The sequence below is a fragment of the Pongo abelii genome, chromosome 7 (genome assembly GCF_028885655.2).
Source record: "Pongo abelii isolate AG06213 chromosome 7, NHGRI_mPonAbe1-v2.0_pri, whole genome shotgun sequence".
Lineage (NCBI taxonomy): Eukaryota > Metazoa > Chordata > Mammalia > Primates > Hominidae > Pongo > Pongo abelii.
Genome location: NC_071992.2, coordinates 45,240,417 through 45,266,206, shown reverse-complemented (window position 1 = coordinate 45,266,206; position 25,790 = coordinate 45,240,417). Strand labels below are relative to the sequence as shown.

General features: G+C 42.8%; 1 protein-coding gene across 4 annotated transcripts in view; it reads right to left on the bottom strand.

Moving 5' to 3' along the window:
• HGSNAT (heparan-alpha-glucosaminide N-acetyltransferase) overlaps window positions 1-25,790 on the bottom strand; it is a 60,119-nt gene that overhangs the window by 6,516 nt on the left and 27,813 nt on the right. For 3 of the 4 annotated variants that reach the window (XM_002819055.5, XM_054561532.2, XM_009243775.4), the window contains exons 6-14: window positions 24,473-24,542; window positions 23,020-23,129; window positions 21,331-21,407; window positions 19,947-19,977; window positions 15,463-15,623; window positions 14,094-14,209; window positions 4,750-4,871; window positions 3,914-4,040; window positions 2,531-2,617 (exon numbers count right to left, since the gene is read on the bottom strand). In XM_002819055.5, the coding sequence (XP_002819101.3) occupies window positions 2,531-2,617; window positions 3,914-4,040; window positions 4,750-4,871; window positions 14,094-14,209; window positions 15,463-15,623; window positions 19,947-19,977; window positions 21,331-21,407; window positions 23,020-23,129; window positions 24,473-24,542 (901 nt within the window). Of the gene's footprint in view, window positions 1-2,530; window positions 2,618-3,913; window positions 4,041-4,749; window positions 4,872-14,093; window positions 14,210-15,462; window positions 15,624-19,946; window positions 19,978-21,330; window positions 21,408-23,019; window positions 23,130-24,472; window positions 24,543-25,790 lie in introns of those variants that run through there. The other variant, XM_054561531.2, reaches the window with a different exon arrangement.

Sequence of the window (25,790 nt, the reverse complement as noted above, 5' to 3'; positions counted from 1 at the left end):
AAAATATGTGTGAATCAACTGTTCATGTTATTGGTAAGGCTCTGGGTCAACAGCAGGCTATTAGTGTTTAAGTTTTGGGGGAGTCAAAAGTCCTCTGTAGATTTTCCACTGCATGGGGGGACAGTGTCCCCATGCTCCGAGGTGTTCCAGGGTCCCCTGTGTATGCTTCAGATCTGCACTACCCAACAGCCGAACCACTAGCCACAAGTGACCATCTAAATTTAAAATTATATTAAGTAAAATTTAAAATTCAGTTCCTCAGTCACACTCCCCACATCTCAAATGCTCAACAGCGACCCTGGCTAGGGACTGTCCCACTAGATAGCACAGAGAAGAAAATTTTTTTTTTTTTTTTTTGGCTTCTGAAAAACAGAAATTTATTTCTCACAGTTCTGAAGGTTGGGAAGTCCAAGATCAAGGTACCAGTAGATTCGGTATCTGGTGAAGGCCTGTTTTCAGATAGATGGAGACTTCTTGTTCTGTCCTCACATGGTAGAAGAGGCAAGGCAGGTCTCTGGGGCTTCTCTTTTATAAGGGCAATAATCCCATTCAGGGGCCCCGCTGTCATGACCTAATCACCTCCCAAATACTGTCACCTTGTGGGGGGCAAGATTTCAGCATATGAATTTGGGGAGGACACAGGTATTCACACCATGGCATCCCCTAACAACACTGTCCCTACTAGGCAAAACACAAACACACATATCCACGACACTTTCAACAGAGTTGGTTAGTTCCATAAACAAAGAAGTGATCTCTTCATCTTTTCAGAATATTTCATTTGTTCTAATATTCAAAAGTATAAAGGCAAAATATGATCAAGATGACTTTTCTGTTCAACCACCTCTACCTTGTCCCAATTTTATGACACTTTCCCTAACAGGGCCATGTTGTTACACTCGAAAGGGGACTCAGCCCTCCATCGAGGCAAGGTAGGCTTTGCTTCTTTTTCACCTTCTGAGGTGTCTTCTCAGTCACAGTGTTCCTTCCTTCTCTGAGAAACACATCCTCTCCTCCCACCAGAGCCCTGTATAATTCTGCCTCTGGCCAAAACTGATTGAACTGGGTTATGAACACCTGACCCAAGCTGAGCAAAGTGGATTCTATTTCCTAGAAATTTAGAAATCATTCATTCTTCCATTCAACAAATATTTATTGAAACCTGACTTTAAATTAGGCATTGTTCTAGGAGCTGGGGCTATAGTGGATACATTTTGTCCTGAGACCCCATTGCATCATTCTGGGTTCAGTTAGACATCTGTGCTTCTTTATGCATTCCCGGAGAAGAAATATTTTTATCACCACAGAAATTCTGCCGGCAATGCTTTCCAAAAGTCTTTTCCCCTCTGGTTAGCTCCCCTCAAACAGTAGTTTCAAACACCAACAAGGAGAACTTTGAGGACTGAAACCTAGACACTGCTCAGAACTTTAACAAAAGGCAGGTGAGATAAACCAAGAATAACCTGTATTGACTTTGGTATAAACTTTCACGCTCTGAAGCCATGACAGTGCACTGTGGTTTGAATGTCTGCCCCTCCAAATTTCCTATGTTGAAACCTAATCACCAAGGTGATGGTATGAGAAGGTATGGCCTTGGGAGGTGACTGCAGCGTGAGGGCTCCACCCTCATGAATGGCCTTAGAAAAGGGCTTGAGGCAGTAAGTCCTGTCTCTGCCCTTTCACCAGTTGGTGGGGACACCGTGTGAGGACACAGCATTTGTCCCCCCTGAAGGACATGCCCCAATCAAGTTGCCACCTTGGGAGGAGAGACCAGACCCTCACCAGACAAATGAACCTGCAGTGTTACTGTTCTTTATGTATTACCCAGTCTCGGGTATTTTGTTAGGTCAGGACATACAGACTAATATGAGTGTACATGAAAGAAGTGTGACAAATGACACAGTGACTTCCCAATATTACCAACACCCACACACTCTGCACATTCCATCAGGAAAATCTTTTTTTCTCTTTTGAGACAGGGTCTCACTCTGTTGACCAGGCAGGAGTGCAGGGGTGCAGGGGTGCAATCAAGGCTCACTGCAGCCTCAACCTCCTTGGTTCAAGCCATACTCCTACCTCAGCTCCCAAGCAGCTGGGACTACAGGTGTGTGCCATCATGCCTGGCTAATATTTTTAATTTCTTGTAGAGACAGGGTCTCACTATGTTACCCAGGCTGGTCTCAAACTCCCAGACTCAAGCAATCCTCCTGCCTTGGCTTCCCAAAATGTTGGAGTTATAGGCATGAGCCACTGCAGCTTGGCAAGGGAAACCTTTTATCCAGAAACTGCCATGCTAAGATAAGCCATATAAATAAGATTTTTTTTTGAGAATATAAGAATTATATCTAATTACTTGAATGTGCTGAATTTCAGTAACTTTTGGTTCTGCACAATCTGTCAAAGATAACAGATTAGACCCATAGCACAGGAGAGAATATGCTTCCAATTATTTTAATGAAATGGTTTTTAAATGAGTGAATAAAATATCATAAATTGTCAGAAAAAGTAACCTAATGAAATGAACAAATACCTGAACTCCTAAAAAGGCCATCACGATGGAGTTGACGGTGCCCAGGATGCCCTCGGGGTCATAGGCCACCTCGGTGTGGTAAAGCACCTTAACAAACAGAAGCAGAAGGCAGCACTCACTCACTGACCCGAAAACACACACAAACAGCTCCTAGACCAAATACAAACCTGAATACACTCCAGTATGCCATGGTTTTCTGTTTTTGCTGCAGAAATTAATTGCCAACTTATAGGGATAACAGGCAGAATGCTTCTGGCTAAGAAAGTGTGCAGTGTGGACACTCACAGCAGGGAACAGAGATGCCCAGGGACAAGCCACAGTCCAGCAGCCACTGTGATTGCAGTGGGGGCAGCAAACAGCACTGGCCCCAGGCCTTGTGACATGACGCCTCCCTGACCAGCTTCAAATGCAATGCACAGTACCTTCCTAATTTCCAGATTTATTCTTTTTGGTCAACCCTACTGTAGCATCAACAGCTTCCTATCTTCTTTTAAGGCAAATAACATTTTTAAATATGTTTCTTTTTTTATTATAAAATAAATGTTACTGCAGAAATTGTAGAAATCTGGAAATGAACAGTGTAATAGGTGCTGTCACGCACCCCCAGAGCCCTCCAACCCTTTCAGCATGGAAGCCTTCATTCCTCCAGCTGCTGGAAGTATTAATGACCACAGCTCTCAGACGGGTGCCTCTTCTGGATCTGCCCTTGACTAAAGAGAGCTGCCTCTCCAGGGATCAGCCTTTTGCGGGGGGCCTTCTGCACCATCCAGGGGTAGGAAGGGCCCAATCCTTTGCCTCAATTCAGAACAATTCTGCAGCTCCACCCCGGTGCCCCCGAGATTGGCTGGGGCCTTTGTTGGGGCTACAGTGCAGGTCAGCTTCTCCCTCTGCACGGTCCTGCCTCCTTCATTCCCCCGCAAGGACTGCCTGATCAACCTCCTGCATGTGACCCTCTGTCTCAGGGTCTGCTGCCAGGAAATCTGACCTGAGACGTACAGAAAAGCACTGTGCTATGATCATTTACACGATGCATTTTCACTTTTTTTTTTTTTCCTTACAGAGACGGGGTCTCACTATTGCACAGGCTGGTCTCAGATTCCTGGGCTCAAGCAATCCTCTCACCTCGGCCTCCCGAGTAGCTGGGAATGCAGGTGTGAGCCACTGTGTCCAGCTCCACATTCTCACTTTAAAATCCAAAATAATCTTTACACACTGCCACACAGTGATCCCTAAAGTCATTAAGTTAGCTGACTTTTCAAATAAGCATCAGTTCTCAGTGTGTTTTCTTTAATAGGCATGGTTTAAAGTTTGCTGGCTCCTTCTACTTTCCTTCACTTCTGAAAGCCTGAGTTCCAGTTATAAGCGAACTCGAGTCTCACTCACAGCAGAAGATGGGTGCTGGTAAAGGTGATCGTCTCCCAGCAGTAGGCGGTCGATGTAGCCCGCAGCTCCTCCAGTGCAATTTGGATACTTGCCAAAATCTCCAATGCCCCCAGGACCAAGATAACCACTAGGAAGGTGAGAAGCATATGTAAATGACAAGACCTCAGAAGGGCGAACAGAGGCACAAGAATAAAAAAACCTCAGGCCGGGCACAGTGGCTCACGCCTGTCATCCCAGCACTTTGGGAGGCCAAGGCGGGCAGATCACCTGAGGTCAGGAATTTGAGACCAGCCTGGCCAACATGGTGAAACCCCATCTCTATTAAAATACAAAAATTAGCCAGGCATGGTGGTGTGCACCTGTAATCCCAGCTACTCGGGAGGCTAATGCAGGAGAATTGCTTGAACCTGGGAGGTGGAGGTTGCAATGAGCCGAGTTCATGCCACTGCACTCCAGCCTGGACGACAGAGCAAGATTCCATCTCCAAAAAAAAAAAAAAAACCACATAGTTTATATTGGCTATGTATGCGGTCCAATTCAGAGAGCCCGAAACATGAGCCAGCTAAAACGTCCTTCTGGCTCATGCACGCTCACTGACAAACTGCTCCCACACTATGAAGGTGGGAGGCCCGATTTCTATTCAAGCTGACCCTCACACCACCCACAGGGATATCACTCTGGACATGTGCCAATCTCCTCTCCCCATGCAAAGCAGGCCTCAAAGGAGAAAGAAGAGGGAAAGAGAATTCCTCTGACTCAAGACTTGTGAAAGCCCAGAACCTCTGACTGGGCAGAACAAGACATGCACAAGGGATGACCCCCAGAGGTTCGCTTACGTAGGGCACCCAGGGACTGGCAGGAGGAATGTCAAGCCCAGCCACAGGCCTTCCAGCACCAGGATGAGCAGCCACTGGGGCCAACTGGACGTGATGTCTCGAAGAGAAAGGCAGCTCCTCTCCTGAGTGGGGGCAGAAAAATAAAACACGCGTGAACTAAATGCAAATAGAAGGGAACTAAGCACATGTCTTTAGGAAATTCCCAGTGACTCATTTCTTGGCCTTTTTGGCAGTAATACAAAAACTTACTGACTACGTTAGATTCTCCAGATGTTCCCTCTCCATGAAATCTCACAGCAAAACACCCATTCAAAAGAAATCAGCAGGCAATTCTATTCCTATACCCAAGAGAACTGAAAACATATGCTCACACAAAAACTTGTACATATACACACAGGAGCATTGTTCACAACAGCAAAAAAGGGGACACAAGTCAAATGTTCACCGACTAATAAATGAGTGAGCAAAATGTGGTGTATCCCTAAAGCGGAATCTAATTCAGCAATTTTGGAAGGAAGTGCTGACATATGCAACATGGATGAACCTCAAAAAATATGCTAAGTGGAAGTAGCCAGACACAAAAGGCCACATGTTATATGACTTCATGTATAGGGACTGTCTAGAGCAGGTACATGTGTAGAGACAGCAAGTAGGTTGGGGTTGCCTGGGGCTGGGGGAGTTGTGATGTGGGGAGTGACTGGTGGTGAGTGCAGGGTTCTTCATGGGGTAAGGAAAACCTTCCAGAATTACAGACTAGTGACAGCTGCACAACTCTGAATAGAGCAAATATCATCAAATTGTACACTTTCAACATGGGAGTTTTATGGTACATAAATTATACATCAATATACCTGTGATTTAAAATTTAAAAATAAAATATTTAAGTAAACTAACGAAATTCAAACTTTTGGATCTGTGTGGTTGAAGGGTGCAGCCCACCTGTTCTTAGTGTCCCACTGAACCCCTGACCCTATGGTGATGGCCCAGGATGCACCTCTGTGGACCCTCAGGTCCCACAGAAGGGCTGAAAATGGCAGCTTTGATATCCATGGCTGACCAAGCTCTGTGCCCACTCACGCACGTCTCGCCTCTCCTTCACTTTAAGGAAATTCACAGCCAGAGGACACATTAATAACAAGGGCAGAGGGGGAAAGAGTAACAATGACTAAAACGCCACCCAAACTAGATAACTAACATTGTAGGAAGCACCCAGAGAATGTGGGACTCAGTGATGAACTTGCTAGTTACGTATCTTGAAAGAAGCTAGAAGACAACATGGCTTTATTAACTGAATGTTGAATAGGACCCCAAATGGAAGATTTTAAACATTTCTGTCGGAATTTTTGTCACTAATGGTGGGTGGGGGAAAGAAGTAAGTGTCACCTGAATGAACTCCACCTAGCAATTTATAGAAGAGAGGAAGTAATCACAAATGAGATGGGACTCCGACATGCTTCTGATAAAGAAGCAATGCCAAACAGCCAAGCACAATACCATCACTCTCCCATGCCCTACCTGGGGATTATCCTCAAAATTGAACTTTACAGCATTTGAATAGATACCAAAACGTTACATGAATTTTACACATATATATGTTATGCTACAAGGAAACTGAAAAAAATCGCAATAATGCCCCAAGAGACGGAACCAGCAAACTGGACGCTGGTGGTATTATTTAATACCATCAAGAATGGGCCAGGCGGCCAGGCGCGGTGGCTCACGCCTGTACTCCCAGCACTTTGGGAGGCCAAGGCAGGCAGATCACGAGGTCAGGAGATCAAGACCATCCTGGCTAACACAGTGAAACTCCATCTCTACTAAAAAATACAAAAAAATTAGCTGGGCGTGGAGGAGGTTCCAAGATGGCCGAATAGGAACAGCTCCAGTCTACAGCTCCCAGTGTGAGCGACGCAGAAGACAGATGATTTCTGCATTTCCAACTGAGGTAGTGGGTTCATCTCACCGGGGCTTGTCAGACAGTGGGTACAGCCCACAGAGCAGGGTGGGGCATCGCCTCACCCCAGGAAGCGCAAGGGGTCGGAGATTTCCCTTTCCTAGCCAAGGGAAGCCATGACAGACGGTACCTGGAAAATCGGGACACTCCTACACTAATACTGCACTTTTCCAATGGTCTTAGCAAACGGCACACCAGGAGATTATATCTCGCACCTGGCTTGGCGGGTCCCACGCCCACAGAGCCTTACTCATTGCTAGCACAGCAGTCTGAGATCGAACTGCAAGGTGGCAGCGAGGCTAGGGGAGGGGCATCCGCCATTGCTGAGGCTTGAGTAGGTAAACAAAGCAGGTGAGGAGTTTGAACTGAGTGGAGCCCACCGCAGCTCAAGAAGGCCTGCGTGCCTCTGTAGACTCCACCTTTGGGGGCAGGGCATAGCTGAACAAAAGGCAGCAGAAACTTCTGCAGACTTAAACCTCCCTGTCTGACAGCTTTGAAGAGGGTAGTGGTTCTCCCAGCACAGAGTTTGAGATCTGAGAACGAACAGACTGCCTCCTCAAGTGGATCCCTGACCCCCGAGTAGCCTAACTAGGAGACACCTCCCAGTAAAGGCCAACTGACACCCCATACAGCTGGGTGTCCCTCTGAGATGAAGCTTCCAGGGGAAGGATCAGGCAGCAACATTTGCCATTCTGCAGCCTCCACTGGTGATACCCAGGCAAACAGGGTCTGGAGTGGACCTCCAGCAAACTCCAACAGACCTGCAGCTGACGGTCCTGATTGTTAAAAGGAAAACTAACAAACAAAAAGGACATCCACACCAAAACCCCATCTGTATGTCACCATCATCAAAGACCAAAGGTAGATAAAACCACAAAGATGGGGAGAAAACAGAGCAGAAAAGCTGAAAATTCTAAAAATCAAGAGCGCCTCCTCTCCTCCAAAGGAACGCAGCACCTTGCCAGCAATGGAACAAACCTGGTTGGAGAATGACTTTGATGAGTTGAGAGAAGAAGGCTTCAGACGAATGGTAATAACAAACTTCTCCGAGCTAAAGGAGGATGTTCGAACCCATCGCAAAGAAGCTAAAAACCTTGAGAAAAGATTAGACAAATGGGTAACTAGAATAAACAGCGTAGAGAAGACCTTAAATGACCTGATGGAGCTGAAAGCTGTGGCACAAGAACTACATGACGCATGCACAAGCTTCAGTAGCCAATTCGATCAAGTGGAAGAAAGGGTATCAGTGATTGAAGATCAAATGAAAGAAATGAAGCGAGAAAAGAAGTTTGGAGAAAAAAGAGTAAAAAGAAATGAACAAAGCCTCCAAGAAATACGGGACTATGTGAAAAGATCAAATCTGTGTCTGATTGGTGTACCTGAAAGTGACGGGGAGAACAGAACCAAGTTGGAAAAAACTCTTCAGGATATTATCTAAGAGAACTTCTGCAACCCAGCAAGGCAGGCCAACATTCAAATTCAGGAAATACAGAGAACGCCACAAAGATACTTCTCAAGAAGAGCAACTCCAAGACACATAATTGTCAGATTCACCAAAGTTGAAATGAAGGAAAAAATGTTAAGGGCAGCCAGAGAGAAAGGTCAGGTTACCCATAAAGGGAAGTCCATCAGACTAACAGCGGATCTCTCAGCAGAAACTCTACAAGCCACAAGACAGTGGGGGCCAATATTCAACATTCTTAAAGAAAAGAATTTTCAACCCAGAATTTCATATCCAGTCAAACTAAGCTTCATAAGTGAAGGAGAAATAAAATCCTTTACGGACAAACAAATGCTGAGAGATTCTGTCACCACCAGGCCTGCCTTACAAGAGCTCCTCAAGGAAGCACTAAACGTGGAAAGGAACAACCGGTACCAGACACTGCAAAAACATGCCAAATTGTAAAGAACATCAATGCTAGGAAGAAACTGCATCAACTAAAGTGCAAAATAACCAGCTAACGTCATAATGACAGGATCAAATTCACACATAACGATATTAACCTTAAATGTAAATGGACTAAATGCTCCAATTAAAAGACACAGACTGGCAAATTGGATAAAGAGTCAAGACCCATCAGTGTGCTGTATTCAGGAGACCCATCTCACGTGCAAAGACACACGTAGACTCAAAATAAAGGGATGGAGGAAGATCTACTAGGTAAATTGAAAACAAAAAAAGGCAGGGGTTGCAATCCTAGTGTCTGATAAAACAGACTTTAAACCAAAAAAGATCAAAAGAGACAGAGAAGGTCATTATGTAATGGTAAAGGGATCAATTCAACAAGAAGACCTAACTATCCTAAATATATATGCACCCAATACAGGAGCACCCAGATTCATAAAGCAAGTCCTTAGAGACCTACAAAGAGACTTAGACTCCCAAACGATAATAATGGGAGACTTTAACGCCCCACTGTCAACATTAGACAGATCAATCAGACAGAAAGTTAAAAAGGATATCCAGGAATTGAACTCAGCTCTGCACCAAGCAGACCTAATAGACATCTACAGAACTCTCCACCTCAAATCAACAGAATATACATTCTTCTCAGCACCACATTGCACTTATTCCAAAATTGACCACATAGCTGGAAGTAAAGTACTCCTCAGTAAATGTAAAAGAACAGAAATTATAACAAACTGTCTCTCAGACCACAGTGCAATCAAATTAGAACTCAGGATTAAGAAACTCTCTCAAAACTGCTCAACTACATGGAAACTGAACAACCTGCTCCTGAATGACTACTGGGTACATAACAAAATGAAGGCAGAAATAAAGATGTTCTTTGAAATCAATAAGAACAAAGACACAACATACCAGAATCTCTGGGACACATTTAAAGCAGTATGTAGAGGGAAATTTACAGCACTAAATGCCCACAAGAGAAAGCAGGAAAAGATCTAAAATGGACACCCTAACATCACAATTAAAAGAACTAGAGAAGCAACAGCAAACACATTCAAAAGCTAGCAGAAGGCAAGAAGTAACTAAGATCAGAGCAGAACTGAAGGAGATAGAAATACAAAAAACCCTCCAAAAAATCAATGAATCCAGGAGCTGGTTTTTTTAAAAGATCAACAAAACTGATACACCGCTAGCAAGACTAATAAAGAAGAAAAGGGAGAAGAATCAAATAGATGCAATAAAAAATGATAAGGGTGATATCACCACCGATTCCACAGAAATACAAACTACAATCAGAGAATACTATAAACACTTCTACTCAAAAAAACTAGAAGATCTAGAAGAAATTGATAAATTCCTCCACACATATACCCTCCCAAGACTAAACCAGGAAGAAGCTGAATCCCTGAATAGAACCATAACAGGCTCTGAAATTGAGGCAATAATTAATAGCCTACCAACAAAAAAACTCCAGGACCAGATGGATTCACAACCGAATTCTACCAGAGGTACAAAGAGGAGCTGGTACCATTCCTTCTGAAACTATTCCAACCAATAGAAAAAGAGGAAATCCATCCTAACTCATTTTATGAGGCCAGCATCATCCTGATACCAAAGCCTGGCAGAGACACAACAAAAAAAGAGAATTTTAGACCAATATCCCTGATGAACATCGATGCAAAAATCCTCAATAAAATACTGGGAAACCGAATCCAGCAGCACATCAAAACGCTTATCCACCATGATCAAGTCGGTTTCATTCCGGGGATGTAAGGCTGATTCAACATATGCAAATCAATAAACATAATCCAGCACATAAACAGAACAAAAAACAAAAACCACATGATTATCTCAATAGATGCAGAAAAGGCCTTTGACAAAATTCAACAGCCCTTCACGCTAAAAACTCTCAATAAATTAGGTATTGATGGGACCTATCTCAAAATAATAAGAGCTACTTATGACAAACCCACAGCCAATATCATACTGAATGGGCAAAAACTGGAAGCATTCCCTTTGAAAACTGGCACAAGACAGGGATGCCCTCTCTCACCACTCCTATTCAACATAGTGTTGGAAGTTCTGGCCAGGGCAATCAGGCAGGAGAAAGAAATAAAGGGTATTCAATCAGGAAAGGAGGAAGTCAAATTGTCCCTGTTTGCAGAAGACATGATTGTATATTTAGAAAACCCCATCATCTCAGCCCAAAATTTCCTTAAGCTGATAAGCAACTTCAGCAAAGTCTCAGGATACAAAATCAATGTGCAAAAATCACAAGCATTCCTATACACCAATAACAGACAAACAGAGAGCCAAATCATGAGTGAACTCCCATTCACAATTGCTTCAAAGAGAATAAAATACCTAGGAATCCAACTTACAAGGGATGTGAAGGACCTCCTCAAGGAGAACTACAAACCACTGCTCAACAAAATAAAAGAGGACACAAACAAATGGAAGAACATTCCATGCTTATGGATAGGAAGAATCAATATTGTGAAAATGGCCATACTGCCCAAGGTAATTTATAGACTCAATGCCATCCCCATCAAGCTAGAATGACTTTCTTCACAGAATTGGAAAAAACTACTTTAAAGTTCATATGGAACCAAAAACCTGCATTGCCAAGACAATCCTAAGCCAAAAGAACAAAGCTGGAGGTATCACGCCACCTGGCTTCAAACTATACTACAAGGCTACAGTAACCAAAACAGCATGGTACTGGTACTAAAACAGAGATATAGACCAATGGAACAGAACAGAGCCCTCAGAAATAATACCACACATCTACAACCATCTGATCTTTGACAAACCTGAGAAAAACAAGAAATGGGGAAAGGATTCCTTATTTAATAAATGGTGCTGGGAAAACTAGCTAGCCATATGTAGAAAGCTGAAACTGGATCCCTTCCTTACACCTTAATTCAAAATGGATTAAAGACTTAAATGTTAGACCTAAAACCATAAAAACCCTAGAAGAAAACCTAGGCAATACCATTCAGGACATAGGCATGGGCAAGGACTTCATGTCTAAAACACCAAAATCAATGGCAACAAAAGCCAAAATAGACAAATGGGATCGAATTAAACTAAAGAGCTTCTGCACAGCAAAGGAAACTACCATCAGAGTGAACAGGCAACCTACAGAATGGGAGAAAATTTTTACAACCTACCCATCTGACGAAGGGCTAATATCCAGAATCTACAAAGAACTTAAACAAATTTGCAAGAAGAAATCAAACAACCCCATCAAAAAGTGGGCAAAGGATATGAACAGATACTTCTCAAGACATTTATGCAGCCAACAGACACATGAAAAAATGCTCATTATCACTGGCCATCAGAGAAATGCAAATCAAAACCACAATGAGATACCATCTCACACCAGTTAGAATGGCAATCATTAAAAAGTCAGGAAACAACAGGTGCTGGAGAGGATGTGGAGAAATAGGAACACTTTTACACTGTTGGTGGGACTGTAAACTAGTTCAACCATTATGGAAGTCAGTATGGCGATTCCTCAGGGATCTAGAACTAGAAATACCATTTGACCCAGCCATCCCATTACTGGGTATATACCCAAAGGATTATAAATCATGCTGCTATAAAGACACATGCACACATATGTTTATTGCGGCACTATTCACAATAGCAAAGACTTGGAACCAACCCAAATGCCCATCAATGATAGACTGGATTACGAAAATGTGGCACATATACACCATGGAATACTATGCAGCCATAAAAAAGGATGAGTTCATGTCCTTTGTAGGAACATGCATGAAGCTGGAAACCATCATTCTCAGTAAACTATCACAAGGACAGAAAACCAAACACTGCATATTCTCACTCATAGGTGGGAACTGAACAATGAGAACACTTGGTCACAGGGTGGGGAACATCACACACCAGGGCCTGTTGTGGGGCAGGGGGAAGGGGGAGGTATAGCATTAGGAGATATACCTAATGTAAATGACGAGTTAATGGGTGCAGCATACCAACATGGCACATGTATACATATGTAACAAACCTGCACCTTGTGCACATATACCCTAGAACTTAAAGTATAATTTAAAAAAAAAATTAGCTGGGAGTGGTGGCGGGCGCCTGTAGTCCCAGCTACTCAGGAGGCTGAGACAGGAGAACGGCGTGAACCCAGGAGGCAGAGTTTGCAGTGAGCCCAGATCGCGCCACTGCACTCCAGCCTGGGGGACAGAGCAAGACTCCCTCTCAAAAAAAAAAAAAAAAAAAAAAAAAAGAGGCCAGGCATGGTGACTCACACCTGTAGTCCTAGCATTTTGGGAGGCTGAGGCGGGTAAATCACTTGAGCCCAGGAATTCAAGACCAGCCTGGGCAACATGGTGAAACCTCGTCTCTACAATAAATACAATCACTAACTGGGCATGGTAGTGCATGCCTATAGTCCCAGCTACTCAGGAGGCTGAGGCAGGAGAATTGGTTGAGCCTGGGAGGTTAAGGCAACAGTGAGTTGAGATCGTGCCCCTGCACTCCAGCCTGGGTAACAGAGTGAGACCCTGTCTCCAAGAAGTAAATACAACAGAATGCATTTGAAACTAGCAGAGAGGATTGTGCATGTTCCTGACACAAAGAAATGATAATAACTGTTTGAGGTGATGAATATGCTAATTACCCTGATTTGATCATTACACACTGCATGATACACAGGTATCAAAATATTACTCTGAGCCTCATAAATATATACAATTATTACATATCAACTAAAAATAAGAGGAAAAAAGAATGCATGTGATTACTGTCTGCTGACAAATTTGTTAAGAGGATAGATCTCATGTCGTGTATTTTACAATAAAAAAATTGACATAAAGATTAAAAATAACTAACGGAAGTGAAAATCAGAATGTATTTGATTAGCAGATGTACAGTATTGCATGCAGAAATTTCAGAAGTTCTAAAAACCATATCCCCCTTTGTTCTCCCTTTTTTTAAAAAACACTGTTTTGGCTGGGCATGGTGGCTCACACCTGTAATCCCAGCAATTTGTGAGGCCGAGGCAGGAAGATCACCTGAGTCCAGGAGTTTGAAACCAGCCTGGGCAACATAGTGAGACCTTGTCTCTACAAAAAAATAAATAAAATTAGCCAGGCATGGTGGTGCGCTCCTGTAGTCCCAGTTAATTAGGAGACTGAGGAGGGAGGATCGCTTGAGCCTGGGATGTTGAGGCTTCAGTGAGCCAAGATCACACCACTGCACCCCAGCCTGGGCAACACAGCAAGACCCTGTATCAACAACAACAAGAATAACAACAACAAGAACACAGTTTCTGGCCAGGCACGGTGGCTCACACCTGTAATCCCCGCGCTTTGGGTGGCCAAGGCAGGAGGATCACTTGAAGCCAGGAGTGAGAGACCAGTCTGGACAACATAGCGAGACCGTATCACTACACAATACATTTTTTTTAATTTAAAAAAAGTTTTTCTTAATTAAAACATGGTTTCTCACCGAGGCACAATGTTCAGGCACAGGTTTAGCAAAGAGGAGCTCCAACACAGCAACCACAAAGTATGTCACTCCTAAGCGCTGCAGCACACCAGGAATGCGCACCTTGTCCCAAGACACTGCGAAAGACACAAGTTAGGTCAAGTGTTAGCCAGGACTTCTCCTCTCATCCCAGGACAACATTATTTGTTTCCTAAAAGGGAAGACATACCTATATTGCATCTAAGTAAGTCTTTTTTAAGCTCTTGGACATGGAAATATATACGGTCAAGAGACATGGGCTCAGCCCAGCTTCCAAAAACAGGCCAATCCCTCTTAATAGAGGGAGAGTCAGTCAGGGACATGGCTCAAACTCAAAACAGGAAGCTGGCCAGGTGAGAGACTGGGATAAGAACCAAAGCGTCTTACTCAGGTGTGGGGATAAAGCCAGGCCTGCGCCTGACCCTGGCTCTTTCCTATTAGGAATTTGCAATCAACCCGCACGTCCGCTAGGACCTTGCAGGCCCAACACAAGCCACTCTCCATGCCCTACCCACTACCCAGCTGTATCACCACAAGAACACCACTGACTGACCCCCACTGCCCTACCTGCTACCCAACCGTATGACCGGAAGAACAGATCTGACAACAAACCCTAAAATGAATCCTACTGGAAGCAGTGGCTCCCTTTTTGGAGATCCACCAAGTCCACATTCATATGAAACACCATCTGGAAGTGACCTCCACCTCTTGCTAGTGCCTATCAAAGTACGTATTGCCTGAGGGCTCCATTTGGCCATTTTCTAGACGTTTGTGCCCTCTTCTGCTAATGACAGTTGCAAGGCCATTGAGGACAGTGACTTGTGTCCTCCCAACTCTGATACTCATTCAAAGCAGAGGGCTCACAAGCCTTCCCTCAGCTCTGCTGTCCCTGCGCACCACTAAACTAATGACAAAGATATTACTCCTTCCAGAAACCCATCTGCCATACAAGTGCCGGTGAAGCTGGATTCGTGAACTGCTGCACACTATTGAAAGCTGATGAAATCACATTAGCGGGGGGCAAAGTTGGAGACCAAGGTGGCCTGGTCTGGTCCCTGCTGTGCCTCTCACTACACTCAGATAATCCAGAGAAAACCTTCAATCGCTCTTGGCCTCAGACTTTTCCTTCGTACAAGAGAAGGGTTTGAGTAGTCTCAGAGGCTCCTCCCAGGTCTAAAATTTAAAAATAATAATAATAATGCTCACAGTTAGACAACCATTGTATATACTTTCCTAATGATTACCCTATTTGCAGGCACCTGAGATGGAGGAATTGCATTTCTCTCAAATTACAACACATAGTTTCCATATTTCAACCTGAATATATATAACAGAGGGAAAAAGTACTTACATGGACCAAGGCAATAATTGGGATTCACAATGATAATTCCTATGCAGATTAACAGGAAACTCCTCCATGCAATCTTCCCCAGCAATCTGAATTTTGAACATCCCCGTTGCAGTATAGAAGTCATTGACAGAAAAATGGAAGATCCCATAATAAATACAAACCTAAAAAGAATCCAGTTATTAATAGGTGGCCATTTCCAATTTTTTTGTCTATATATCAGTAACATTTTATAATATGCTATAAAAGAGAAGCAACCATAATTTGTTTAAAGTAGCCAATTACTGAAATAATACTGAGCTAACAGTAGAGGAAGAGCTCAGAATATAGCCCCAAGGGGCTGGAAGGTTTTTGACAGTGCACCTTCAAGTCCTGTCTTAGGAGAAAATTTCTTTAATATTAAATGGAATTTCCAAGGACAACCCTCCCATTTCGTTATCAAAAAGAAATGATGATTCGATGCCACAATAATGCCTTCAAATAACTAGACATTCACTAGCACACCCTCAAAGCCCTTGAAAAACACACATTTCAATCATTTCTATACACCCTTCTGCGCCTGAAAGGAAAATGAAAGCTTACTTTTTCTCTCTCCATTTAGTCTGAGTCACACACGTTTCCTTTCTTTTCTTTGACCATACTAAATTATCTCTTTTTTTTTTTTTTTTTGAGACGGAGTCTCGCTCTGTTGCCTAGACTGGAGTGCAGTGGCACGATCTCGGTTCACTGCAAGCTCCACCTCCTGGTTTCACACCATTCTCCCGCCTCAGCCTCCTGAGTAGCTGGGACTACAGGCACCCGCCACCGCGCCCGGCTAATTTTCCTTTTTTTGTATTTTTAGTAGAGACGGGGTTTCACCGTGTTAGCCAGGACGGTCTCGATCTCCTGACCTCGTGATCCGCCTGCCTCGGCCTCCCAAAGTGCTGGGATTATAGGCATGAGCCACCGTGCCCGGCCCTAAATTATCTCTTTAAAAAAAAAAAAGAGTTAGAATACTGATTTTTCTAATTACTTGGCAAGGGATCAAGATGAAAGTTTGCTCTTGCTGCATTCCTTGTTGTCTCTGGGAAAAACTGAAAGCCTTTCCTCCAAGATCTGGAACATGACAAGGATGCCTACTTTTCACCACTGTTATTCAACATGGCACTAATAATGAGTATAAAAACAGAGCAGTCGGACAAGAGAAACAAATAATGGGCATCCAAGTTGGAAAGGAGGAAGTCAAAGTATCCTTTTTTGCAGATAACATGATCTTATATTTGGAAAAACCTAGACTCCACCAGAAAACTATTAGAACTGATCAACAAATTCAGTAAAGTTGCAGGATACAAAATCAACATACAAAAATCAGTAGCATTTCTATATGCCAACAAAAAACAACCTGAAAAAGAAATCAGGACAGGAATTCCATTTCCAATAGCCACAAATAAAATAAAGTACCTCAAAATTAACTTAACCAAAGAAGAGAAGGATTTCTACAATGAAAACTATAAACCACTGATGAAAGAAATTGAAGAGGGCACCAAAAAATGGAAAGAAATTCAATGTTCATACATTAGAAAAATTAATATTGTTAAAATGATCACACTACCTAAAGCAATCTACAGACTCAATGCAATCCCTATCAAAATACCAATAACATTCTTCACTGAAATAGAAAAAAACAATGCTGAAATTTATATGGAACCACAAAAGACCCAGCGTAGCCAAAGTTATCCTGAGCAAAAAGAACAAAACCAGAAGAATCACATTACCTGACTTTAAATTATACCACAGAGCTATAGAAACAAAAACAGCATGGTAGTGGCATAAAAACAGACACATAGTGGGACAGAATAGAGAACTCAGAGCTAAATCCATATAGCTACAGTGAACTCATTTTTGACAAAAGTGCCAAGAACACACATTGAAGAACAGTCTCTTCAAAAAAATGATGCTGGAAAACTGGATACTCATATGCAGAAGAATGAACCTAGACCCCTATCTCTCACCATATAAAAAAAATCAAATGAAAATGGATTAAAGACTTAAACTTAAGACCTCAAACTATGAAACTACTAAGAGAAAACATTGGGGAAACACTCCAGCACACTGGAGTAAGTGAAGATTTCTTGATTAACACTCCACACAGCTCAAGTAATCAAAGCAAAAATGGACAAATGGGATCATATCAAGTAAAAAGCTTCCACACAGAAAAGAAGATAATTAACAAAGTGAAGAGACAACCCATGGAATGGGAGAAAATATTTGCAAACTCCCCATCAGACAAGCGATTAATAGCCAGAACATATAAGGAGCTCAAACAACTCTATAGGAAAAAAAATCTAATAATCCAATTAAAAACGGATTAAAAGGCCGGGCTCGATGGCTCACGCCTGTAATCTTAGCACTTTGGGAGGCCAAGCGGGCAGATTACCTGAGGTCAGGAGTTCAAGACCAGCCTGGCCAACATGGTGAAACCTCGTCTCTACTAAAAATACAAAAAAATAGCCAGGTGTGGTGGCGCGCACCTGTAATCCCAGCTACTCGGGAGGCTGAGGCAGGAGAATCACTGGAACCCAGGAGGCAGAGGTTGCGATGAACCAAGATCATGCCACTGCACTCCCACCTGGGCTACAGAGCAAGACTTCATCTAGAAAAAAAAAAAAAAAAAAAAAGAGGACAAAAGATCTGAACAGACATTTCTCAAAAGAAGACATCCAAATGGCAAACAGGAATATGAAATGGTGCTCAACATCACTGATCATCAGAGAAATGCAAGTCAAAGCTACAATGAGATATCATCTTACCCCAGTTAAAATGGTTTTTATCCAAAAGACAGCAATAACCTATGCTGGTGAGGAGGTGGGGAAAAGGGAACCCTTGTACACTGTTGGTGGGAATGTAAATTAGTACAATCACCTTGGACAATAGGTTAGAGGTTCCTCAAAAACTAAAAATAGAGGTACCATATGATCCAGCAATCCCACTGCTGGGTATATATGCAAAAGAAAGGAAATCAGTATATTGAAGAGATACTCCCATCTTTATTGCAGCACTATTCACAGTAGCCAAGATCTGGAAGCAGACTAAGCGTCCATCAACAGACACTTAGAAAGAAAATGTGGTGCATATACACAATGAAGTACTATTCAGCCATAAAAAAGAATGAGATCCTGTCATGTGCAACAGCATGGATGGAACTGGAGGACATTATGTTAAGTGAAATAAGCCATGTGAAGACAAACTTCACATGTTCCAATTATTTGTGGAGCTAAAAATTAAAACAACTGAACTCAGGGCGATAGAAGGATGGATACCAGAAGGGAAGGGTAGTGGGGAGGGAAGGAGGGGGCATGGTTAATGAGTACAAAAATACAGCTGGATGGAATGAATAAGATCAAGTATTTGATAGCACAACAGGGTGACTACAGTCAACAATAATTTACTGTACATTTAAAAATAACTAAAAAATTATAATTGGATTGTTTCTAACACAAAATGGTAAATGCCTGAGGGGGTGGGTACCCCATTTACCCTGATGTGATTATTATACATTGTATGCCTGCATCAAAATATCTCATGTTTACCATAATATATAAACTATGTACCCACAAAAATTTAAAATTTGAAACAAAAAATAACAATAATAAGGCTGGTACTACCTGCTAATGAGGGAACAATGTCACTCAATACACCATAGCAAAGATACAAATTCCACATCACACAGGGAATGTCCCTTCACAAGAACAAGAAGCCATGAATGATCAGAGACAGAATTGAGTTACTCAACTGTTATTTTAAATTTCAGTTTATGACTATCATTGCCCACCTACATATTTATTAGCATTCACTGATACCAATATACTGTAATTCTTTAGGAAATAGGATTTTATAAGTATTTTCAGGATTAATGGAACTGAACTACATGTTCAGAATGTATAATTTCCTACAAAGTTTCAGGATCTGGCATACCATATCTACACTAACAAAATATTCCCTACAAAATCACTTTTTTTTTTTTTTTTTTTTTTGAGATGAAGTCTCGCTCTGTCGCCCAGGCTGGAGTGCAGTGGCATGATCTCTGCTCACTGCAACCCCCGCCTCCTGGGTTCAAGCGATTCTCCTTCCTCAGCCTCCCGAGTAGCTGGGATTACAGGCATGTGCCACTGCACCCAGCTAATTTTTTGTATTTTTAGTAGAGACAGAGTTTCACCATGTTGGCCAGGCTGGTCTTGAACTCCTGACCTCAGGTAATCCGCCTGCCTCAGCCTCCCAAAGTGCTAGGATTACAGGCGTGAGCCACCGCGCCCGGCCCAAAATCACTCTTTTATACACACATGTGTAGGCACTGTGTCAAGTATGAGAACTATCCAGTAACAGGACTTTTGGAAGGACTTCCTAACCACATAACACATGCCCATCTCAGAGAGAGGCTCCAGCATCATCTGAAAAACAGGAGATTAGAGTCAACCCGTGGAAGAGAAGAGGGCAGACCGGCAACTCACCACGGGAACACGAGGTCAGCCACTGTCAGCCCTGCAGAACAAGTACAAAGCATAAGCAAAAGGACTCTAGAATACAAATACCTCCTAAATCTAGTGTGGACTTCATTACACACTGGTATAGAAAGTAAACCCAGGGAAGGCGCAGTGACTCATGCCTGTAATCCCAACACTTTGAGGGGCCAAGGCGAGCAGATCACCTGAGGTCAGGAGTTCGAGACTAGCCTGGCCAATGTGATCAAACCCCGTCTCTACTAAAAATACAAAAATTAGCCGGGCGTGGTGGTGGGCACCTATAATCCAAGCTACTTGGGAGGCTGAGGCAGGAGAATCACTTGAACCTGGGAGGCAGAGGTTGCAGTGAGCCAAGATCGCGCCATTGCACTCCAGCCTGGGTGACAAGAGTGAAACTCCATCTCAAAAAAAAAAAAGAAAAAGAAAAAGAAAAAGAAAACTCATAGGCCAGGCGTGGTATGGCTCACACCTGTAATCTCAGCACTTTGGGAGGATAAGGTGGGAGGATCGCTTGAGCCCAGGAGTTTGAGACCAGCCTGGGCAACAGAGTGAGACACCATCTGTACTAAAAATTGTTTTAAAAAACTAGCCAGGTATGGTGGCACACACCTGTAGTCCCAGCTACTCAGGAGGCTGAGGTGGGTGGATTGCTTGAGCCCAGGAGGTCGAGGCTGTGGTCAGCTATTATCACACCACTGCAATCTAGCCTGCTATGAAGCAAGACTCTGCCTTTAAAAAGAGAAAGTAAATTCACAAACTCTTCCTTGAGACTCTGCAACCAAGCACTGGGCCTGGCTGGGACACTTCCTATGAACATAACTAGACATGGGAGAACCAAACTAGAAATATGTAGGCACGTTTGTTATGTTTAAGAAGCACTAATCCATTCTTAAAGCAACTACCAAGCCAGACTTACAGATATTATTCACCACCACTTACAGATATTATTCACCGTTGAACTAGACCAATCCTAGTTCAATGCCATCTCAAAAAGGACCATAAGTCCTAGAAGACAGAGCCCCCAAGAGCATGGTGGCTGTAATAGAAGGCATATCTAGAATATGACCATGATCATTTACAACCAAATCCATAACATATTCTGCAGAGTCCCTCAGTCCCACAGCAGAAACTTCTAGAGTCTGTTATTACAGTGAAGCTTTACAGATTCACAGCACACAAAAGAAGGAACAAAACTAAAGGGCTTGCAGAATCATCTACAGGTCACCCTAGGAGGGAGCAGGAGCTCAGTGGCTCAGAGGAGGCTGCTGGGGCTCATTTCTAGAGTTTCTGGGGAGAATGCTGAGTGATTCTCCTGCCCTGAAGCTCTGTGAAGGATGTATGTAAGCAACATTACTTTTAGGAAATATCTTACCATTCCAACTTGCGTGTTTGAAGTACCAATATTTTCCTCCTCCATAATTGACAAAGACCATGAGTATAAGAGCAATCCTGGAAGAAGCCAACAAAGAGAAGCCTTTCAGGGTTTGCTATGTGAAAAGGAAGGGTTGAACTGAAGACACATTTGTACTCACAAGGTGCAATCATGCAACAATGCAATTCTACTGAGCATTTTATTACACAAGATGAGACATCAAGGCCAAGAAGCGATTATTTTCTAATCATTGCAATTAGGACCATGCACTACAGTTAGGACCATTGCCAACACTGCCAACATGATGTCTTAACCAAAGTGTATCTGCAGTCTTAAACTATATAACTTGAAAACATAGCAAAATATTTCCAATAACTCAGTTTTGTGCTAATTATTTAGATGTCTCAGGTTAAAGAACTCTAGTAGAAGGCACACAGCCTGCTGAGTCAGCGAGCTCAGAATTCCAATGTTGGATCCTTTTCTGTCATTAGCCATAAGACCCTGGGCAAGGTTCTCATCAGTTAACTCAGTGTGCTCATCTGTAAAAGAAAGTGCCCTAACCACATGTGACTTTTAAGGAGAATGACATATTTTACAGCAGCTAACCAGTGCCCAGCATATTTTAGACACTTAATAAATGTTAGTTCCTGTCTATCTGTGACCATCTTATCTCCAAAAGTAGCAATGGAAATCTAAAAGACAGAGTAATAGATTCCAGATGTGCTACTGTTTGAGGCTAACCGTGCAGAATGCTGAGGGTGCTGACCTTAGGTGTCAACAGACTAATTTGGGAGACTCTGTAACCCAAGTGCCTGCAATCAAACCCTGGCTTTCCTATTTGGTACCTGAGTGAGCTTGGGCAAGTTACTTCACTCAGCAGCACAATTTCTCTTACTTTTAATGTGAATCAGGCACATTAAAAGTATATATCTCATAGGATTACTAAGAGATTAAATAAAATAAGACGAGTTAGAACAGTGACTGGCACATTATGAGAACTCCAGAATTGTTAGCAAGTTTCATTATGATCATATTGTTCTTACTACCTGCTTCCAATCTACCTGCCACGGCACTCAGGGCTCTGGTGAGACTGGGGCAAAGTTATAGGGTTGTCACTAGAGTTCAGAAGGCTTCAGTATGTAGAAATAAAAGAGCTGATACCTGTGTATTTATTCTTAGCTATACAGTTTTTAAACTTTATTTTCAGATTTCTGTCCTGGCCTTTGTTCTTCTACCGGGGCTATGGGTTTGCTAGCACGAGGGCCTGATACTCGAGTCACTCTGCTAGCAGCGCAGGATCAGCCCTCCCTCTGCCACATGCTGGTGTTTCCTCGCTAGACTAGTGCATCTTCTGAGCCGTCAAGCTACTGACTGGACATGGGATATAGTCTGTAGCCCCAAGTAACAGCGACTTGCCCAAATAAAAATGGCCTTCACTCAGCAGACCACATATCCAAGTGGACACTGGCTCTGGCCTCATCCACTACTCCTCTGTCAACACAGACACTGAGGATCATGACGGTCTTCCAGACTGGAGAGGCTGCAGTTTACTTTTACATCCAAGAAATCCTTCCTAGCCTAGAAAGTAAAAGATATGTAAAAGTCCTTAAAAGCTGAAAGTGTGTGTATGTACAATTATGTAGTCCTGTGACTACCTGCACCCACTGTGCTACAGGGAGGCCCACATACCCCCTGAAGGTGTCCACGCTGCGGAGGCGGGGCGGCAGGGCAGACAGACGCCACATTGTTGGCTGAACATCACCATCAAGAGGGTCTGTCCTGCTGGGAGATCCCAGCTCCTTCAGAAAAAAAGGGAGAAAGATGACAACTCAATGCTAAGGAGTAAATTTCATTTTGTCATTTTTTAATTTCTTTTTTTGCTTTGTTTTGTTTTGTTTTGTTTTTTGAGACGGAGTCTCACTCTGTGGCCCAGCCTGGAGTGCAATGGCAAGACCTTGGCTCACTGCAACCTCCACCTCCTGGGGTCAAGCGATTCTCCGGCCTCAGCCTCCTGCGTAGCTGTGATTACAGGCATGCACCACCATATCCGGCTAATTTTTGTATTTTTAGTAGAGATGGGTTTTCATCATGTTGGTCAGGCTGGTCTCAAACTCCTGACCTCATGATCTGCCTGCCTCAGCCTCCTAAAGTGCTGGGATTACAGACGTGAGTCACCGCAACCAGCATCAATTTTTTATTTATTTAGGAAAGAATGTGATATAGTAGAAATCTAAAAATAGTTTAGAAAGCTAAAAAATAGTTTTTCTGTAGGCACAGTGGCTCACACCTGTGATTTCAGCACTTTGGGAGGCCAAGGTGGGCAAATCTCTTGAGCTCAAGAGTTTGAGACCAGCCTGGGCAACATGGTGAAACCCTGTCTCTACAAAAAATACAAAAATTAGCCAGGTGTGGTGGCACACACCTGTAGTCCCAGCTACTTGGGAAGCTGAGGTGGGAAGATCATCTGAGCCCAGGAGGTTGAGGCTGCAGCGAGTTGAGACCACGCCACTGAACTCCAGCCTGGGCAACAGAGTAAGATCCTGTCTCAAAAAATATAAAAGTTTTTCTAAACTATACTTGGATTTGCTTTTGTAAAGATCCCATCTAGAGGTCTGGTTTTCTACTTTATCAGCTTTTCCTGCCTTTTACTGAGTTTGCCAGTGGCCATGTTGATAAATGACACCAAAAAAACTAGTCATAAGTGCATCTAGCACAAGCACAGAAGCCAACATCCCCATAAATGAGCCTGAATTTATTAACAAAAATTTAATGACATATTTAAATCATTAGAGGAGGCCATCAGCATTTATAGATTTAATATTGTTGTCTCTTATTTCTTTGTTTTAACTTTGACACTCTCTACTTAACGGGATTGATTCAACAATGCTGCCTGCAGAGTGAAAAATGTCCTACCTCAGGTATCCTGATAGAGCGGAACGTTCCAATGTCCCTGAAGCAAGAGAAGGGATAGAACCCTTCCCAGCAGCTGAAGAGAGGGCTGCTCTCTATTAGGAATACAGGACCTACAACCTGGCCTTCCTCAATATAAACATAAAACTGGACAATAATGATTAAATAGGAAACTATAAATTCCAAGTTTAGAAAACCACCTGGGCAATACACTATGCATCTCATAACTTACAGAATTGATGAGGCGATCAGTTTCTCGAGAACTTACGGCTTTAGAAATCCAATTGTTAAAGTCATCCAAGCTGAAAATAAATAAAGGGCTCAATTAATTTATTTTCATTGGCAGAATTTTTTAAATGATTGGATATTACATGGAAATAAAATTAAAGCTCATATTCTATATTACTAAGTAATTAAACATTCTAAAAATTTTTTAACAATATAAAAATAGAAATCACAGTTTTCAGCAGCTCTACTTATAAATGCTCAACTCTGACAGCATAGTTTCCTCATCGATAAAACAGGAATGATGACAGAGCTTTCATTAAAGATTTCAGAAGGTAAATGAGATAACTATTCCCCGTGGGTGGGATTCTCACTAATAATACTATTAAAATTAAAATAGCAAAAAGTTGTAAATAACCAAATTTACTCAAAACAAGGATGACTAAACACAGAATATGACAGCTGTGTGATAGAACGTGATACAGTCATGAAAGCAAAAGAATGTGGGCTCTGCCCACACAAAGCAACATTAAGATGAAAATATAAACTATTAGGCCAGGCATGGTGGCTCATGCCTGTAATCCCAGCACTTGGGGGGCCGAGGTGAGTGGATCACTTGAGGTCAGGAGTTCGAGACCAGCCTGGCCAACATGGTGAAACCATGTCTCTACTAAAAATACAAAAATTAGCCAGACGTGGTGGTACACGCCTGTAATCCCAGCTACTCAGGAGGCTGAGGCAGGAGAATTGCTAGAACCCAGGAGGCGGAGGGAAGTTGCAGTGAGCCGAGACCACACCACTGGACTCCAGCCTGGGCAACAAAGCGAGACTCCATCTCAAAAAAAAAAAAAAAAAAGAAATTATTAAATACAAAAAGCAAAAACCTAACATTTACATTCAATTACAAACAAAACTGCGTATGTGCACGCTGGGAAAACTTGAAAGCAACTTTGGGGTGATTCAAATAGTTAATGTACTGGGTTCTTTTTTAATATGGTTGCTTTAATTCAAAAAGATCCAAGCTGGGCGCGGTGGCTCACGCCTGTAATCCCAACACTTTGGGAGGCTGAGATGGGCGGATCACGAGGTTAGGAGATCAAGACCATCCTGGCTAAGACGGTGAAACCCTGTCTCTACTAAAAATACAAAAAAATTAGCCAGGCATGGTGGCGGGCACCTGCAGTCCCAGCTACTTGGGAGGCTGAGAGGTAGGAGAATGGTGTGAACCCGGGAGGCAGAGCTTGGAGTGAGCCGAGATGGTGCCACCGCACTCCAGCCTGGGCGACACAGCGAGACTCTGTCTCAAAAAAAAAAAGAAAGAAAGA